This window comes from Hevea brasiliensis, chromosome 9 (assembly GCF_030052815.1).
Source record: "Hevea brasiliensis isolate MT/VB/25A 57/8 chromosome 9, ASM3005281v1, whole genome shotgun sequence".
Lineage (NCBI taxonomy): Eukaryota > Viridiplantae > Streptophyta > Magnoliopsida > Malpighiales > Euphorbiaceae > Hevea > Hevea brasiliensis.
Window position 1 is genome coordinate 28995701 of NC_079501.1, and position 19339 is coordinate 29015039.

The 19339-nt window shown below is 34.2% G+C and overlaps 3 protein-coding genes across 5 annotated transcripts in view; 2 read left to right on the forward strand and 1 right to left on the reverse strand.

The window, feature by feature from the left end:
• The window catches only part of LOC110654774 (uncharacterized), a 28325-nt gene extending 16915 nt beyond the window's left edge, over positions 1–11410 (forward strand). The window contains exons 4-15 of one of the 2 annotated variants that reach the window (XM_058153649.1): positions 3868–4438; positions 4939–4979; positions 5067–5135; positions 5218–5318; positions 5470–5548; positions 5670–5768; positions 5854–5922; positions 6104–6153; positions 6501–6582; positions 6704–6798; positions 6905–7244; positions 11396–11410. In XM_058153649.1, coding sequence (XP_058009632.1) covers positions 3868–4438; positions 4939–4979; positions 5067–5135; positions 5218–5318; positions 5470–5548; positions 5670–5768; positions 5854–5922; positions 6104–6153; positions 6501–6582; positions 6704–6798; positions 6905–7001 — 1353 coding nt within the window. In that variant the 3' untranslated portion in view covers positions 7002–7244; positions 11396–11410. Of the gene's footprint in view, positions 1–3867; positions 4439–4938; positions 4980–5066; positions 5136–5217; positions 5319–5469; positions 5549–5669; positions 5769–5853; positions 5923–6103; positions 6154–6500; positions 6583–6703; positions 7245–11395 lie in introns of both variants that reach the window. The other variant, XM_058153648.1, reaches the window with a different exon arrangement.
• Positions 8386–12965, forward strand: LOC110654748 (protein IQ-DOMAIN 22). Its single transcript, XM_021810854.2, has 5 exons — positions 8386–8441; positions 9194–9779; positions 11396–11599; positions 12064–12141; positions 12225–12965. The coding sequence occupies exons 1-5, from the start codon at positions 8386–8388 to the stop codon at positions 12963–12965; spliced, it is 1665 nt and encodes a 554-aa protein (XP_021666546.2).
• A 2555-nt stretch (positions 12966–15520) lies between these two features.
• LOC110654773 (RHOMBOID-like protein 2) lies at positions 15521–18962 on the reverse strand. Of its 2 annotated transcripts, XM_021810870.2 has the most exons (5): positions 18057–18962; positions 16902–17065; positions 16302–16465; positions 15947–16197; positions 15521–15809 (listed from the first exon to the last, which is right to left on the reverse strand). In XM_021810870.2, the coding sequence occupies exons 1-5, from the start codon at positions 18326–18328 to the stop codon at positions 15698–15700; spliced, it is 963 nt and encodes a 320-aa protein (XP_021666562.2). In that variant the 5' UTR covers positions 18329–18962; the 3' UTR covers positions 15521–15697. The 2 variants fall into 2 exon arrangements, with proteins under 2 accessions (XP_021666562.2, XP_058009633.1); XM_058153650.1 differs by lacking the exon at positions 15521–15809 and having other exon boundaries at positions 15953–16145.
• Positions 18963–19339: the final 377 nt, after the last annotated feature.

The following is a 19339-nucleotide window of genomic DNA, read 5'->3' on the forward strand; positions in this document are numbered from 1 at the left end:
GTGAGCGTTCGACTCATAGAGTAAGATATTAATTTTACTTACAATTTCTATAACTATCTATGTCTAGTACATCATAAGATTGAAATGCATCGTCTTCACATATTTCAAACAAATTAAGTCACAATCATATCAAAGGCAATATGGAGTACTCATACACCCGTGTGTCACATCCATACTCACACATATATATATATATATATATGGGAGTTGATCCCCTATACAGCTCTTTTAGTTTCCAACCTTTGCCAGCGAGATCAATTCAAAGCTGGACTTTCTCTTAATATCCAAATGCGGGAGCCAGTGAGATCAACTCAAAGCCGTGCCTACCCTGACTTATCCATAACAATGATCGGGTCTCAGTGAGTTAAACTCCAGCCACGTTTACCCATTCTACCCCTATCCATATACACACCACATACACACCCACTCACCCACACAGCTCCAGATTGTCATAAAATAACAATCACAATAATATCATCAAGAACAAATGTAATATAAAGCATGCCTAATATTTACTACATACATATATGTACAAGTGATGCATGAACATACTTTGAATATAATAATATTGAAATTATAAATAAAATTAATATCTACTCACAACTTAACCAAAGGTCACTGCGGCGGCTGGGCGGAGGAGGAAGGCTGGCCCGGCTCATCTAAACATTATATCAAAAATTTTATCAATATTTATTCAAACAAAACTTCAAAAATTCAAAGGATAAATCCTAAGTTTTGTCAAAAATCCGACAGAGTTTCCCCTATACCTAGGATCTACTCAACTTGCAACATGATCCAATTAACACTTCTAATACACAAATCCCACATCCATATGTCATCATCATTATATGGCCTCTCCTGGGCCCTCCAAGATAGTCAATACTCACAATTTTGAAAAAATTATATTTTAGTCCCTATAACTTTAATTTTATCATAAATCATACAAACGAGCTCTAAAATTTTGTCCCGCAGTCCTTAACAATATTATGAAGCTAATACAAAAGGATTTATAATTTTCTAGCTACCAACGAATATTTTATAGATTTTTATTCTAAATTTGACACTAGGTAATTGAAGAATCTTAGGGTTCGGGCTTACCTATGCCAATTCTGACGGTTGAAACACGTTTGGGGCATCTGAAAATGATGAGATAGACTATAACTTTGACTCGAATTGAAAGTTGTTCTAGCAACCTGTCTGTCCAGTCCGAAAATGCAGACCCGAGCAACGATCGAATTTCTGTGAAATGAAAGTACCTACGCGAAGCCCATAACACCAGAGGTTTGAATAAAATTGTTATAAAATTAAATAAGCTCATTTGGAGCTCGAAAAAATACTGCCAAGTTCGAGGGATCCATTGAAATTTTGGTGTTAGACAAGTTTGAAATTTATATGGTTGCGAAGCTCTTGTCTAGTTGAGCACGCCGGTATTCTTGGAATTTTCGTGTGGTTTCCGGTTTGGGAGAAATTTAACCCAAAAATCAAAATGGGCTCAAATTTTCTGGACAAAAATTGGACAATCCATTCGATGAAAATTTGTATTCTTAGTATCAATGGAAAGCTCTCAAGATGTAGATGAGTTTTGGAATAAGACCCCATTCGATTGATGGCGGGATCAGTCGAATTTTGGTCAAAAAGTTGAAAAGGCGTGCGCGCGTAAGGGAGGTTTCAAGCTCAATTTTTTGGCTATTGGAGTGGTGGCTTGCAGCGGGGAGAGCTGTTGGAGGTGCGCCGGTGAGCTAGGGAGGGAGGGGCGATGGTTGGTCAACGAGGAGAGGAGAGAGAAAATGAGAGAGGGAGAGGGAATGTCCGGCGCACACGAGGAGGAAGAAAGAAGAAGGAAAATGGGCTGGTTCAATTCAATCGGTCTGATCCGATTAGGTTTGATTCAATCGATTCAATTTAAGATACCTGAAGTTAAATTTTTACTTTGCCCTGGGATAAAAAATGAGGCCCAAAAATTCTGAAAAAATTTCAAAAAACTCAAAATAAATTTTGGCGTCCAAATATATTTTTATTTTTGCCATGTGGTCTTTAAATTAATTTTTATAAATCAATGAAATTTATTAGTTTAAGAAAATCGAACCTGATATTTAAAATTTAGAAAAATTCCAAATAATTCCCATAATTTTAATACAATAAAATATTAATATTTACATATAAAATAATTAATTAAAAATTAGATGTTACAACATGAGACTCACCTTTCCATCACATTAGTAACTTATACTAATCCATGGACACAAACTATAGTGAAAATCAATCTGGATAAATCATACCCAATGAGATATCCTTGATTGTGAATTGAATTTATAATATTTATGCTAGAATGTTCTGTTACTCATATTCTTAACAACTTAAGAATATAACATCTAGGGTGGCAATTCAAGTTGATGGGTCATGTTCATGTCGTGTCGACATGAAACACGAATACGATTAAGGTCGACACGAACACGATACGATTAATAAATTGTGTCAAAAATTTAAACACGAACATGACCCTTCTATTATACGGGTTACACGACATGACACAAATAATATTAAATTGTATTATTTGTATTTAACACGACACGACCCATTTAATACAAAATAACCCATTTAACAAGCTACATAAGTGGATTCATGGGTCATAGTGAGTCAAATGGGTTAGTGGGTCACGGGTCAACACGTGACACAAATATTAAATCGTGTCATAAACGTGTCAAGTCAGGTTAGAGGGTTAATTTGTGACACGACACGATTATAACCGTGTCATAAATGGGTCAACAAGAATTCAACACGAACACAAATAAGCCTAACCCAAACTCTATATTTTCGTGTCATGTTCGTATCGTGTTCGCAGATCGTGTTCAAAATTGCCACCCCTAAGAATATCTAACAAGATATTAAAAGATTTTTTCAATTAAATTCAATCCATTCAAATTTAAAAGAAACAAATAATTGCCATTAAATGGAAATAAATATTTACACGATACAATACAATGATATGCTCTAGGGCATACTATTAATAATTTCTTCTATAAGAGGTAAACTCATAATGTATATATTCTGTTTTACTTCCATTTAGCCTAAAACCCTTGCTCTCACTCTCAAGATTCTTTCTCCTACTTTTGTTTAACTACTTCACTAGTTTCATCCATTAAGATAATATCGTCCGTAAATAATATGTACAATAATATGTATTAGACATTCCTAATGTAAACCCACTGTTATGGTGAATTCATTCATATCCCTTCCCTTCCCATTGTTTCTACACTTGTAACGGCACCTAATAGCTAATACATGTCCTTATTAATGACATTTATATATTTGATATGGACTTCCTTTTTCTCTAGCACTCACCCACTAAAAAAGTTCCGTTGATACTCTATCATATGTCTTTTTTAAATAAATTCATAAATTTTCTTAACAAAAAGATAAGCTGTTTTTTAAATCTATTAGGCATGATACTTTAATAGTGCCGTTAAATCTGCATTCAATCAGTCTTTTCCACATTCTGATTAAAATCATGTTTTTGCCATATAATTTTGTATACAATCATGAAGTAGGTAATTTTAAGATAATTCGTATGTAGTTGACAATGAGTTGATACATATAAGGTTGAACATAAATTTGGGGAGGCTGATTATGAGCCTACATGCACATACAATTTATTGATTGACAGTCACACACACTATCTAGATAAATTAAAATCACATTTAAATCATTTTCTTTACTAAAAAAGAAAGAGTTGAAATGTCTATGCTATTTGGTTTGCAACAATTGCAATTGGATGGCTTTACTATATATTTCACTGCAGTCCGCACACGTTGCCTCAATATTCATAATAAGCAAGTTTTCTGAACTATTTGGTTGAAATGGTTATAGGCAGCTACGGTGTTATCAAAGCTGCACATTGGAGGAATTGGTAGCACTGGAAAAGAAGATGTCATTGGTCAACAAAATGGCATGAGTGTAACTGCAGATAGCTATAAATCAACAAAAGAAACTAATAATCCTAGAGCTTCAGAGCCATCAAGTTCTCACCACTGCACCACTGATACTGGGTGTGAGGGACGAATTCCACACAAAAGAAATTCGTTACATGCAGATTCGAAAGTCAATTCAAGCAGAAACCCCAAAGCCTCTGAAGAGAGTTGTCAAGCCTATTTAATAGAGTGCAATCAATGTCTTGGGTTAGCTAAACCAGGAGATCAATTGCCCAGATTAGGTTGCCAAGAGGATGAGAATGAGTTGGAGCCTGAAACAGCAAACTTGGAAACTGCAGAGACAGAAGACAAAGCACAAGGACAGCCAGATGGGACTCGATTTCCAAGTGCAGGGGAGAGCTCTGGCAGAGTAGGAAGTTCACCAAGCAGAGGGGATAAAGAGTCAAATTCTGTGGTAGATTGTGAGATTCAATGGGAAGACCTACAGCTGGGGGAGGAGATTGGGCAAGGTAAATGTCAATTAAGAGTTCCAAACTAATGGTAATGTGCTCGTGGCCCACTGTACGAAAATAGGCACTGAATATTTTTAAACTTTCACAGGCATAAGCTGTCTGTATCATGCTTAAAAATGTCATGTTTATAAATGCATATAATAGTGAGGAAATAAAATATAGATAAGATGAAATTTGGCAATCCTATATGAGATGGCATGAAAAATTCTAATTTTTCTACCAGATTCAGAATGCATATACAAATGATAGTGAGAACATATTTGATCTTTTTTAGAAAAATTTTCTCAGTTTGCGGATGCAGAGGTTTTGCTAATATAATCGAAAGTGCTAAAACATGCTGGCTGGTCTAATTTGCATCATTCGTGTAATATAATTTATTAATATATGATGATTGCAGAATACCATAGCATTCTAGTTCTAGCAAGAAGATCACATGTAAAATTTTTAGAAGTAGGGAGTGAATTCTTCTAATTTTTTTCTTCCTTTTTGTCCTATAGGTTCATATGCTGTTGTCTATCGTGGAATTTGGAATGGATCGGTAAATTGCTAACTTGACTAATTCTATGAAGTTCTTATTCCGATTTTTGAAGTAGTGTTGACCCATATTTGTTTGTGTGTTCATCAGGACGTTGCAGTTAAGCTTTACTTTGGCAATCAATACAAAGAAGAAACTTTGCTAGATTACCAAAAAGAGGTGCTTAAGACTCACCGCTTTTAGTTTTTTATAATTCTTGTTTGAAGATGTGGCACCTGATTGCAGAATCTCATTTTTATAGATTGATATAATGAAGAGACTTAGACATCCGAATGTGTTGCTATTCATGGGAGCAGTATATTCACAAGAACGACTTGCTATTGTAACAGAATTCTTGCCCAGGTAATGACGGCATTGTCATCTGATGACTAAATAGTAGTGAAGGACACCAAGACATTTGATGTCAGGTTCAATTGTATGGCAACTGTTTCTTGTTACTTGATGCTACTTGCTTTGGGATCAAATTTGTCATTGATTCTATTTCTAATGGTAGGGGGAGCCTTTTCAAAGCACTTCACAAAAACAATCAGGCATTGGACATTAGACGACGTCTTAGGATGGCCCTTGATGTTGTATGTTCTCTGTATTTCCCTCGATCTTTCCAAGAGTGTTTTTGTTGTTTAAAGCACAATGGCGGATTGTCGAGTTAGTTGATTGCCAAACAAAGACTCACACTTTCTAGTTTTACTGCAGGCTAGAGGTATGAATTATTTGCATCACAGAAATCCACCAATAGTTCATAGAGACCTGAAATCTTCAAATCTTCTAGTTGATAAAAACTGGACTGTCAAGGTAAAATATGACAATCAATCCCTTCAAATCGTTCAAGCAATATAGTATTTAGCTGTTGCTTAGAAAGTCATCTAATATCTCTCAGGTTGGAGACTTTGGCCTGTCAAGGTGGAAGAATGCAACCTTCATAACCGCAAAATCTGGAAGAGGAACTGTAAACATTTTCCTTCTTCCTTCCTACATAAATGAAGAAATTTCTTTAGTTGTCTAGTTATATATCTCTCCAATATAACATGCTCTGGTGTTGTAAGATTTTGCTGTATTTGTTTGCCTATACACTAGTTGCGGGATTGCTTGCTATTACTAAAACCCTTTCTCTTGTTTTCTTCATGCAGCCTCAGTGGATGGCCCCTGAAGTCCTCCGAAACGAACCATCAAATGAAAAGTAATTGCAGGATACTGAACTTTGTTATCACTTAAGCACTTTATTCTATTATGGAGTTTAGTTAAATGGAAAGATGTATTGCTTCATGATCCAAATTGTATAAAAAAAACAAGGCCTATCCTCTCTTTACTTAACCATCGATCTTATAAAAATTTCAGCATCCTTAGCTCATGGAAGATTGTTGAACTAGAGCTATCATCTCCATGGTCTATAGTTCTAAAATCAATACATCTTCATTAGGTCTCATTCAATAGCCCAAAGCAAAGAAAGTCCCTTCTGTCTCTATCTTTCTTCATTGTATTTTCACCAATTCTGTTGTGATTGTGACATTCCTTGCATCTTAATAGGTCTGATGTGTTTAGCTACGGGGTCATCCTGTGGGAACTAATGACTGTATCCATTCCATGGGTCAATCTGAACGCCATGCAGGTCTATCTTCCTTTAACTTATCTCTAGTACATATGCACACACATGTTATGGATGGATCTAATTTGCCTCTTCAATAAATTCTTGTAAAGTTTCACTAAAGTGAGTTTCTTCCATTTAACAGGTAGTTGGAGTTGTAGGCTTCATGGACAGAAGATTGGAATTACCAGAAGGCATAGATCCCAAGTTAGCATCCATTGTTCGTGACTGTTGGCAAAGGTGCTTCTAAATTACACGATTTCTTATTTTTCTTGTTAGTTTTTTTGAAATGGGAAACCTATGAATTGATAGAAACTAAATGTTTTATTTTGATTAAAACAAGCAGCGATCCAGAACAACGTCCATCATTTGAAGACATAATTCATCGGATGACAAGCATAGTACAAAGAGTTGCTCCATCTCCTGTTCAGAAGGCTTTATAGAGTTGGAATTGCAATCTACCTCTTAGATATAAAGAGAAAAATACAAGTAAAAAATATCTGGATATAGATTTGCGAAAGTAACGGTTGTTCTAAATTTCTTTTTTGACAGAAAAGGGAAAGTAGCAGCAAAATGAGATTGGCTGCTAACAGCAGGTAGCTGCTCCATTCTCATCACAATGGAATTTTACTCCTGGGATTTGAAGATATGTGGTTGTCATCCCATTTCATGCAAGGCAGAATCAGGTATAAGTTAGGAAACTGGTATTTATGTGATTACATAATCTATCTAGGCATTCCAACACCAATTCACCAGGTGATTTGCAAAATTTTCTATGAAAATTATGACCATTATTTAAGACAACAAGATCTTATACATCAGTGTGTGTACTAGAAAAATTGCTTTAATGTGCATCGTCAATATGCACTTAGCAACTTTGATTACTAGTCCAATAGCTTATGTTTAGGGAAATGGAGTTTAGCAACTGTGCTAGTGACTTCCCTATTGCTTTGCCTAAACGAACAATTACTAAATGTTACTTTAGACATACCTTTGATTGATGGTAAGTTCTAAATATGGGTATGCCATTATCTTCTTATCTTTACAACTTTAGCATTAAACAATCATTATGTTTTTGATATTTTGAAAAGCCTATATATGGTTAGCTTAGTTCTTTTGTTGATAGGATGAAGTGTAGCTTTGGCAGATAATAAACCCGTGAACAAATTTAATACAGATTATAATTAATAAAGAAGAGATTATTAAATTATTTTATAATTTTTAATTATAAACATAATAATATATTTAATTCTTGATTATATTTATATTTAGTAAAAAAAACTATATAATTAAAAGGTATATTATATATTGTATATTAACATCTAATTTTAAAATTTAAATATTAATTTAGGTATAATTTTTATATAAATTTATTAAAAAATTAAAATTTAAATAAAAAATGAATTAAATTTAAATTAAAATATTGAAAATAAATTAAATTATGAATTAAAATATTAAAAAAATTAAATTTTTACACGTACCGAACTTGTATTCCACCTCCGTCCTCCACAAATGGAATTTTCTTTCAGCAATCTCCCAAGTCCCTGCACCATTCAACCAATCTTTGATTCTGTACGGTACTTACAAGCAGCAGATTATTTTGACCAATCCACACCCGTGACCCAAAAAAGCACTCTTTTTACTATTATTATTATTATTAATTATTATTTTTCTCATTTTATACATGGTTTAAGTAAGTTGACCAGGTCTCTTCCACATACTCTCGTCAACCTTCATGAAATGGCAGAAATCTGACGGTAGAGGGTAGCTTAGCCTACATTGCATGTCTAGTTTAGATTAGAATGAGTTGACACAACATGACAGGCTATGGAATTTGTAGAACTGGAAGATTTCTGGGAGATCCCTAGATACGTTATCAGAAGGTGGGTTACCAATATTTTTCAGTGTTGAACTGGGATTCTCTTGTTTCGTTTGGTTGGGGCATTTCCCGGCCCGTGAACCCCCAAAACATAATCATTTCAGTTCGTCTCCATTTGGTTTCTAGGAAGAAGCTATCATCAGGGGAAAACTTACTCCACCATAATTGCTTTGCTGCAAATCTTTCCGTATCCGCTGGATTAACCCATTTTGTTTGTTCTCTTTGTTAATCTTTCATTCATAAAATATATATATATATATATATATATATATATATATATATATATATATTTATTCATTTTTGTACGTTATATTTTATAAATATCAAAAAAATATAATTACAGTTTTATAAAAAAATTTTACCTATAAATATAAAATAATTTAATAGAATTATTTAAATTTAAATACTTCTATATACAATCTAAAAATATTATTAAAATATATAAATATAAAATTTGATGTTAAATAATTAAACTTAATTAACTGAAATTATTTATGTATATTATAAATTTATATTTAATTAATTTCAATATTTTTATCATATTTAAAATTTTTAATAATTAAATAATTGAATTGTCAACTCGTCAATACTATCTTTCCGCTAGGTCAACAGGTCAATCCCCTCCACGAGTCAATGAATACCAGCGACTGAAGTAAACGCGCTACATAGCGAATGGGTAATATTCCAAAGAACACATACTCTATTAAATTTTCACCTTCACAGTCTGGACCGTATAGTTTCCTTATTTATATGCAGAACGCTCTTTTCTCACTCACCGACTCACGGTTCCCACTACGCACCTTCACGTTCCCTTATTCCTGTCACTCTTTTATCCCTCTCTCCTCTGTGCGAATGCATCCTATCTCAAACGCCTCCAAGCCCCTGCAGTTTCACTATTGCTGACCCAAGCCAAATGGGTAAAGCCTCCAAGTGGTTCCGGGCCGTTCTCGGCCTTAAAAAACCCGTCACGCCTTCGTCAGAACGGCAGCAGCAAACCACGGGTCGTTTGAAGGAGAAACGGAGATGGAGCTTTGTGAAATCATACAGCGAGAAAGATCACCAGCAGCACGGAGTTTTGGATGGCCAGGAGGGTTCCGTAACAGTTCAGAGTTCGTCGGCGTACGAGGAGGAACCTAACAGGCACGCTATCGCAGTAGCAGCTGCCACGGCTGCAGTTGCGGAAGCTGCCGTCGCAGCGGCTCATGCGGCTGCAGAGGTTGTGAGATTGACAAGTAGCGGAAGGTGCGCTAACAATCCACCAGTAACGTACGTTAGTGGGAGCCATGCGTGGCGTGAGGATTGGGCTGCCGTTAAGATACAAGCGGCATTCCGTGGCTACTTGGTTAGTTCCTTGTCTATACCATTGGCTATATTCTTTATTCCACTATATATTTTTTTAACTGGCGATTTCGATTTCGTTTAATTTGCTGGATTACCACTCTGCTAGTGCGACACATTGTTTAAGCTTGGATATGGCTGAAGCAATGGCACGTGCCTCTTTGTCTTCTTGTTCTTCTTTTAAAACGCTGAAGTTACAGCTCCATTTTATCATTTCTTGAATAGAAATTGACGTGGGGTTCGTTCTTTCTTATGTCATTTGGTTCCTGCAAGATTCGAGGATATTTTCTCGAATCTATGACTGTTCCTCCGAAACCATCTTACAAACGGTGTCGTATTTGCCTTTTGTACTCTGTCCATGTGCAAACGCTATTCTCTTTTTCCATTTGTGTCATCTCTGAGTTGTTCAATGTGACGTTTTGCTCAAAACGTCCATTGTTAGACATCATAGTGAGTCATGAGTCCTCTGCCTCTCTCTCTTTCTCATGAAAATACCATTTTCTTTTTCCTCTTATAAATCCCATAATTGAATCCTACTGCTACATCTCAGGAGCTGTCACTACTATGCATCTAAGGTGCGCATTGTGCACCAGCCTGTGTGGACCCAGAAGAAAAGGATTTTCTTTTCCCCCTCCCTCGCTTCGCTTTCTATTCCTGGTCGTGTTGGCCTTTTCAACATTTAATAGACAGAATTTTTTGCCCTGTACTTTGGGGTTACAGCTTAAGAAGTTTGCTGGTCAATTATTTTTCAATTGGCTGCCATTTATAGGGCTATTTAGGTAATTTTGTTAGTCACAAGTCATCTAATTTTTGCAGGTAATTAATGGGGTGGGGGCAATGTCGGTGAGTTTTTGTTGAATAATCGTCATTTAATAGTTTATTCATGCTGAAATTATATACACCTACGGCTGATGCACAGGTTCTTAATTTGGAATAAATGCCCATTTCTTTCATTCATTAAATTTGTCTGCATGATCATGACATATTAACCACAACCCACCCATGACTAAGAATCCCTGTAGGCCTGTACATTGAAAAAATGCCATGTAATTTAATCATGCTTAAGGTTCTCAGGTTTTCTGATTAGGTAAATTTTTTGGAGTATTGTTGGGCTTTATCTATGTTTGTAAATGGTAGGATTTTTTAGCTTCCTGGGTCTGTAAATGAAGCTGCGAGGGCGGTGGGTCCAAATCAAGAAAAAGTGGAGTATGTTCACATTATATTATAGTCAGAGGCTCGTGCATAGCGTTCTTTCTTCTTTACCCACTGTAGGGCGGCTAGTGAGATGTCCCCATCTTCTTGATGTTTAGTGTCTCTTTCATTTGAGACTTTAGAAAGAAGGAAAGATGAATTCTTTCTTTCTTTTTTCTTTATCTTGTAAATTTTCATGTTCAGTGGCGCCATAATTTTAAAATTTCGTTTAAATTCAAGTTCTTATAGCAAAAGCAGTGTTGTACCAAAAACTAATAAACAAAACAAATTCAGTTTATGCCTTATAATTAGATGTTCAACCTTCAAAATTCCAATTAATTTTTAAATTGAGGGCATATTGTAGTAATGCTATCTTTGTCAATCTCTAAATATAATTATTGATTAGTATTTTTCATGAACATTTTGAAGGCAAGAAGGGCATTGCGAGCATTGAAAGCATTAGTAAGGCTTCAGGCATTGGTAAGAGGTCACATTGAGAGGAAGCGAACTGCTGCATGGCTTCATCGTATGCAAGCATTACTGAGAGCCCAGGCACGAGCACGTGCAGGACGGATACAGGTCTCTGAATCTTCACATTCAAGTTGCAAGTCTTCTCACTTCCACCACCCTGCTGTAAGTAAAATTTAATTTTCCCTCCAATATTTAAATTCTTTTTTCTGGGAACATTTTGAGAAGCGAACAAGTACTTTATGGGTGGTGCATTGTGGGCTCCTTTTCCTTAATGCTCGAGATAACCTCCTCTTTTATTTGGCTCTAGACAGCTTCTGAATACGTGCATTAATTCATTGGTTTTGAACACAGATAGTAGTTCTTACACATCAATTTGCCAGTATGTTGTTATTCATTAAACTGGAACTTCAATTATAGCTCTACTGTGCATTAAAAGAACTAGATGGACGTCATCATATATGTTTTCTAAAGGGGACAATTGGTTGCTTGGATGTAATTTAATCAATTTTGAGTTGAGAGTTGCATTTACTTTGGAATTCTTTTCTTGAAGATAAATTGGATCCATGGTTGAGCAACTTCAGTTAATACGTGTTAGTGATCATGTTTAAACTATAAACCATTTGCAGGGTCCGCCCACCCCTGAAAAATTTGAACATGCAATACGAGCTAGGAGTGGAAAATATGAGCAGTCATCAATTCTCAAGGTATCCTTGGTTTTCTTTGACTGGCTATTTAGAGAATTTAAATGTGATAATTCATGCCTGATGCACCTCTTTCAAATATGCAGAGGACTGGATCAAAATCTAATGGCAGGGCAATTATTGATGAAGACAAACCACACTTATCCTTTAATTGGTCAGGACGTCGGATGGATGAAAGATCATGGGAGCAAAGAGTTCCTTTGACAAGAACAAGCACTATAGATGATGAGAAGAGTGACAAGATCCTTGAAGTTGATACAGGAAAAACCTACTTCACTCCTAAACACAGAAACCTTTTCCACTCCTCTTATCTTGCCTTGGCATCAGATCAATATAGTCGTAGCTTCACAACTTCGAAGGACTCCACAAACCATCAAGCAGTTCCAAGTCCATCATCTGGTGAAGTCCAGTCTTTAAGTCCTTTGAAATTTCCACGTGCGGATGAGGAAGCTTTTCGCACTGCTCAAAATAGCCCACAGTTCTACTCCACATCATCAAGAGGGGGTGGTGGTAGAAGAAGTCCCTTCACTCCCAGTAAGAGCGATGGCTCAGCAAGCTTTCTAAGCGGCTACTCGGACTACTACCCAAATTACATGTCTTACACTGAATCATCAAGGGCTAAAGTAAGATCTCTTAGTGCTCCAAAGCAAAGGCCTCAATATGAGAGATCAACTTCAACAAAAAGGTACACAATTCATGGCTTTGGTGAGCCAAGATCGAGCAGTGCACAGAGGGCTTCCGCCTTGCGTGCAAGCTTTACTAGCAAAGCTTATCCGGGATCCGGTCGCTTGGACAGACTAGGAATGCCTGTTGGGCAGAGATACTAATGCATAATTCCAATGGTGGTTCTAGTTTTTGGTCTAACCGATGTGGACTTGGATAACACTTGATATGTAGTTTGTGTTAAGATGTGTTTAACTTGTAGCTTTGAAAGCTGACCAAACACTTGGAATCTAATGGGATCTTATATTTAACTGTATGTAATCTTCCTATGTCATTGGGACTCGACGAGGACTGAAGACAACTAATTCCTAGAACCAAATCCCATTTGATTCAACGGAAATTTCTTACCTATATTAAGGAGTATAAATATTTAATTAATAGAAAATCATCTACATGTATTTTTAAATGAGACTTAATAATGATTTTAATTAAAATAACAATTATTGACTGGTTGAGTGTATACACTCAGGTATAAGTTAAAATTACTCTACTTCAAAATGTAATCTTGATGAAATCATCTCCCATTTCCAAAACAAAGTTATTACTTATAATGCTCTACGGATGAACTTATTTTGGATTTTGGTAATTCAGAAGGCTTTTCTAGCTATCGTGTTTTGTCTTCTCTTAAAAGAGTAGATATGGAGTTTACAAGATAGAAAATCCGAATCACAATTCATCAATGCTTCAAGGTGAGAGCGTAAAACTACGTATTCCCTCTTAGTGTTGTTCACACATTGCTAATGGAGTATATCCACTTTCTAGGTTTGATTGAGTTGTTATAATTCTGTGTATATTTCTTATTTTCTTTACTATTTCTAATTCAGATTCTGCTCTCTTTTTTTTTTATTTAATGGAAGCTCAATGTACTGAGTAATAACTAATAAATTGCACAATGGGATGGAGATCCCTTTTTAACCGTAAAAGTGAATTATCTTAAAATTGATAGATGGGGATAGAAGTGAACATTATTCAGTTCAAATCGAATAAATCGAACTGAATTGCCTTAATTCGATAATTCAGTTTGATTTTTAAGATAATTTGATTCAGTTTTTAAAATAATTTTGTTCGGTTTGATTTTATATTATAAAAATTTCAATTATTATGGTTCGGTTCAGTTTTGAAAAGAAAAAAATTGGTTAAACCGAACCGAACCAAATAGTTTTATTGATTTTTGAATTAATTTATTTTTATAGGGAATTTATGAATTATATGTAATTATATATATAAATTATTTAATTTCATTGATTAATAGTTGTTAGGTTCAAACCAAAGTTAAAATCAGATCAAATTACTTGAAAATAAAGTCTAAATTAAAAATTAATCAAAAATAAAATCGATTAGTTTGAACCGAATCGAACCGAAATAGAGCGATTTGGTTTGATTCAATTTTTCATCCATTTTGATTTGGTACGATTTCTAAAATATGTAATTTGATTTTTATAATTTGATTCAATTCGGTTTGGTTTGAACCAAATGTTCACTCCTAGATTAGGAGACTCAAACTCAAAATCTCCTCACTTTCTAAACCTTAGGCTGCATTTGAATTAAAGTGAGGGAAGAATAATTAATAGAAGGATAAGAAAGAGTAAAATAGGAGAAGAGTAAAAAAAAGTTATAATAATAATATAAAAAAAGTAATATTTAGAAAGAGGTGAATTAATAGAAATATAGTGAAAAGTAATGTATATTATTTATGTTTGGAAAAAGATGAAGATAAATTAAAGACGTGCAAGAAATAAAATAATCATAACTCTCGCTTTTCCCTCTTTACACCCTGCTTCAGATTTGGAAACTAAGATAGGGTATGGTATAAATGAATTTCACAAAATTTTATGAAATTCATTTGTAAATATAAAATTTTAGTATTTGATTTAAATGAAAATTCATTTAGAATTTTTAATAATTAATTCTATAAAATTTATTATAACTAAACTAAATTCCATCAAAATTGATAAAATTTACAAATAAATTTTAAACTTAGAATCATATATATTTTAAGTGATAAAATTATTTTCTTATTATATATCATTTTATTTTATTTTGTTTATTTCACATACAAAATTTATTTTATTTAAAATGAATTCCATATTTAACACAACTTATACTAAATAAAGAAATTCATTTATAAATGGATTCTATCATGATAGGGTTCAAAAAAAATTAAGATTTGATAAATAAGAGAAGATAACACTTAGCTTACTTACCCAGGTAGAAACAATGGTTCTGGTTTATGGGCGGAGCGAAATTAAAATCGGATTAAATGGAGTCATTTTTTGCACTATTTCAGTTTGATTTCAGATCCATTTGAAGACAATTTTAATTTGTTTTGATTCTTTTTTAGAATTAGTAAAATTAATTTTTAAAATTTTAATTAATTAATTATTTCACAAAAATTAAGTAGTAAGCGTGAAATAAAATATTAAATAAAAATACTTGCATAAAATTAGGACAATTAATTAAGTTATTGTTGCTCTGCATCCATGTCAATTGATTTTTTTTAATTACGTTAATTTTATATATTTATATTTCAAATTTCTCGATCTTGAAGAATGAAATTTCCCACAAAAAAGTTAAATTTTTTAATTTGTATTGCAACATGCAGATTAAGAGGTGTTGTGGTGTGGTTCATTTTATCTTTGAGTTGCTTATTCCGCATAGATTTGTATAATAGGAAACCAACATTACATAATACAACTCATTTTTCATGTACAAATAGTCTGAAAGCATCCCAAACAAATGAACAAATAATAAATAAAAATCAAAGAAAAGAATAAAAGGAAAAGAAAGAAAGAAAAAGAAAAAAGAATCCATTAACAAGGTTCCTACAAATTATCAATCAGTTATCACATTTCCACTTTGAGGTAGGCACACAACTTAGATAATGGCACCAGCTGCAATGATCATTCCCATTCACTCCTCTGAACAGCATTACCAAACCCACAGTGAATCTGCAACATAGCAGCAAACAAGAATTTACTTATCTTCCTTTCAAGTCACTGAACCAATTGCAAAAGTTCTCGATGCATTAATAGATCAGTACTCATTTTGATGTTAAGAAAACTTGGGATTTCAGAATACAACTTACCCAACAATAAGTAAAACCACGGCAACCAGTAATAACACATACTGATAAGCCGTGTGCCTAGACTTTACACGAGTATCAGCGGGAAGATGCCGGCTTTCATGCCACCCAAACTGTGGACGAAGTAGTATAACGAAGCCCAGGAGAAAACCAGTCAAGAAACCTCCAATGTGTGCAAAGTTGTCAACATGTGGAAGAATTCCTACAGCCAAGTTAATGGCGATAATGATCACAAGAGTCATTAGAGCTGCAATCTACATGAGCAAGAGAAGATAAGAGTTACACATAAGTAAAACCTAACGTGTGTGCATAAAAGTTTTATATGTATGCAAGGGAAACCAAAGATTAGAAAGCAGACCTTGTTAGCATAGATAGTCCAGTTAGTAAGAAGCTCTGATAACATTGCTCCAAGAAGGCCAAACAAGGCACCAGAGGCACCAACAGAGATATTTCGCTGAATAAAGAGTGAAGAGAGTATGCTTCCCCCAAATCCTGATAATAGGTAGATTATCCCAACTCGCACTGCAAGATTATAGTCCAAACACACGTCAGATAGGCAAAATTTCACAAGTCATAACAATAGAATTTGAATGCACAAACCCATCTGCCAAATAACGCCATTCTAGGCAGGCTCATTTGATTTTCAAATAATAGAAAAGGCAAAAATGAAAAATTTCATGATTTCAACCATTAACAGCCCAAAATGACACAGCACATCATTTGCGCCTCTTCTGTAATTTGCATGTAAAAGCAGGGAAAATACACCAAAGCATAACAGAGATATTTTCTTTGGAAAGACATTAAGCAAAATAAAACCTAATAGCCAAATCTTCCCTCTGTTTCCTAGACATTTTTTCTTAAAAAAAGAAAAAAAAACAAGGGAAATATAATTTCAATGTGTAAAATTTCCCTTTGTATTAGATGCATAAATTAGAACATGAAAGGGAAGAACATATACCAAATCCAAATTGCTGTTCAAGGCGAATCCCAATAAAGATCAAGCTCAGCATATTTGCTAGCAGATGTATAACTCCTGCATGCAACCACATACTAGTGATGAGTCTCCATCCTTGATGCTCATGCACTACCTTGTTCCACTCCAGGGCTCCCATTTTTTCCAATCTGCACAACATGAATCGTATTAAGCTTAAAACTCAAAATTCTTGCTATTGTAGAACCAATAAAGATTAGGAGAACGAGAAAGTAGAAACATAATTCTAGATATTAGAAGAATACATCGTTCACAAGTGAATTGCAGCATCACGAGCAGAACAATATAATGTTAGTAATGATTATGAATATAATGTTAGTAATGCTTATGAAAGTGCATATTTGTAATAGAAATGTAGAGTTACACAAAAGAAAAATATGAAAATGTAAGGTAGTATTGTCAATCATTATGTGTACTAACAGTACTCAAACATGATTTCAGGATTATTTACAATGTTCTGCAGCAGTCATGCACTTCCTATATTATGCAATATAACAAGAAGGATCCGCACTGTGCTAGAAGATTACATATCATACATAACAACAAGGATCCAACATAACTCCACACCGAGTTTCTTTCACATACTATCACATAATCGACCATGAGGTGACCACAATACCCCAGTCAAAGGCTCTTAGGAAGATTACATCCTTGTAGAATTTATGATAAGCCAACACATCCATTTTACCAATTCAAACATGTTAGAAGTAATCCTATATCCTTCTACTAACAAGTTTTAGAGGTGCGAGAAGTAACCTCATGTTCGCTGGAACAATCTATGACCCCAATCAGCTTTGATCCTTGAATAATGGTAACCAAAAGAATACTAATAGCAAACCATAAACAATCCATAACACAAACTTCAAATAGAAAAACCCATCTACCAAAATATCACGATTAATACCAGCAAGCATCATAATCGGGTCTTAGATTATCAATTCGCAAAGGGAAAAGAAGGAGTCAAAGCACAAAAGAGAGAAACCCAGTATCCCAACAACTAAAAAAAAAAAAAAAAAAAAACTCAAGCAGAAGAATCCAAATCAAGAAACCAATCCAAAACACACATCACATCACCAATAAAATCCAGAAATGAGAAAATAAGCAAAAACAAAAGAAACTCACGTGGAAGAAGATGGACCAAAAAGAGGATTCTCTTTCAAAGGCTGAAACGATAGCCTGCCAAGGAACTTGGCAACACACTTACCATAAAAATCCAGATTGTTTTTGGGACAATTATTGACATACATGACCACAATGAACACAGCAATATTAGCGACAACAAATATAGGAATCAACCATGATGTCCATAGCTTATCCGAGGTTTCCACGTAGTGGACGTTTGCGGTGTTGTATCCTCTGTTCTTTGTCCCTCTCTCTGGATCCCCACTTGCCATTCTCTCTAGATACAAAAACAAACTGAAAATTTGTGAAGCTTCACGGATTGAAAAGAGTTTTTAAACCTGTGGGAGTTGGAGGGAGAGAGAGAGAAGTGGCTTGTAAGGAAACTGATTAAGGAAATCAGCGATGGCAAGAAGATCAAGTTTCTGTGATTGATTTCGTTGTGGGTCTTTTTCTTTCCTCCCTTTTTTTTATTTTTTCAAGGATAGTATTCAACCGATGCAGAGTTGCAATGACTTGAAGCAGCGTAATCCATTTGAGTGTAATCTCATCTACCTGTCACTCCGTGGATGCTCTACGTGAGCTTGTGTCAGCCTTTGGTGACTTTGCCAGAGTGCCAGGAGCCACACATCTAAAGAGTAAAGGTGGAAGGTTGCAATTACTTGCATACCCTTTTCTTTTTCTATATTAAAATTATTTAATTTAATTCTATATTTGTTTTAATGTATTAAGTATACCTAACACTCAGCTCATCTATTTAGAAGAAAATAATTTATTTGGGTTTGCTATTGATAGAGGCTTTTATGACTTCTTTGAAGAGGCCAAGGTAGATGACTGAGTTCGTAACTAAAAAAAATTTATAGCTTAGCTATTATATAGGACTTAATCAATGGATTTGACATAACTTCTACTTTTATAAATGCCTGTGCTCTAATAATGGCAATTTGGGTACCAAGTTGAAAGAATATATATATATATATATATATATATATACATATGATAGAAATTTGAGACCAATAGTTTTTCTATTTGCCAAAGACTCCGTGAGTTTTTACTTTTTAGAGCCAATGGGCTTAATTGGTCGGCTGTTAATGGTGGATACTATGCAAGGCATGGCAAGTAGCTGATATTCGTTTTATATAGTGGATGTATTAAATGATTATAAGTGATGATATAATTTATTTTATATGTTTTTAATAAAAAAATAAAAAATATAAATAAAAAGATATTTAAATTTTTTTATATATTTTTAGAAAATATATTTATAATAATTAAAATTAATTTTA

What these genes read in the sequence shown, in the direction of transcription:
- LOC110654748 (XM_021810854.2), top strand. Translation starts at nt 8,386, where the DNA reads ATGGAATTTGTAGAACTGGAAGATTTCTGGGAGATCCCTAGATACGTT. An exon ending in CCTAGATACGTTATCAGAAG is followed by an intron (nt 8,442 to 9,193) that starts GTGGGTTACCAA and finishes ATTTATATGCAG; the next exon opens with AACGCTCTTTTCTCACTCAC. An exon ending in AGCAGTCATCAATTCTCAAG is followed by an intron (nt 12,142 to 12,224) that starts GTATCCTTGGTT and finishes TCAAATATGCAG; the next exon opens with AGGACTGGATCAAAATCTAA.
- LOC110654773 (XM_021810870.2), bottom strand. Translation starts at nt 18,328, where the DNA reads ATGGCAAGTGGGGATCCAGAGAGAGGGACAAAGAACAGAGGATACAAC. An exon ending in TTTGGTCCATCTTCTTCCAC is followed by an intron (nt 17,066 to 18,056) that starts GTGAGTTTCTTT and finishes CATGTTGTGCAG; the next exon opens with ATTGGAAAAAATGGGAGCCC. An exon ending in GTGGTTTTACTTATTGTTGG is followed by an intron (nt 15,810 to 15,946) that starts GTAAGTTGTATT and finishes GCTATGTTGCAG; the next exon opens with ATTCACTGTGGGTTTGGTAA.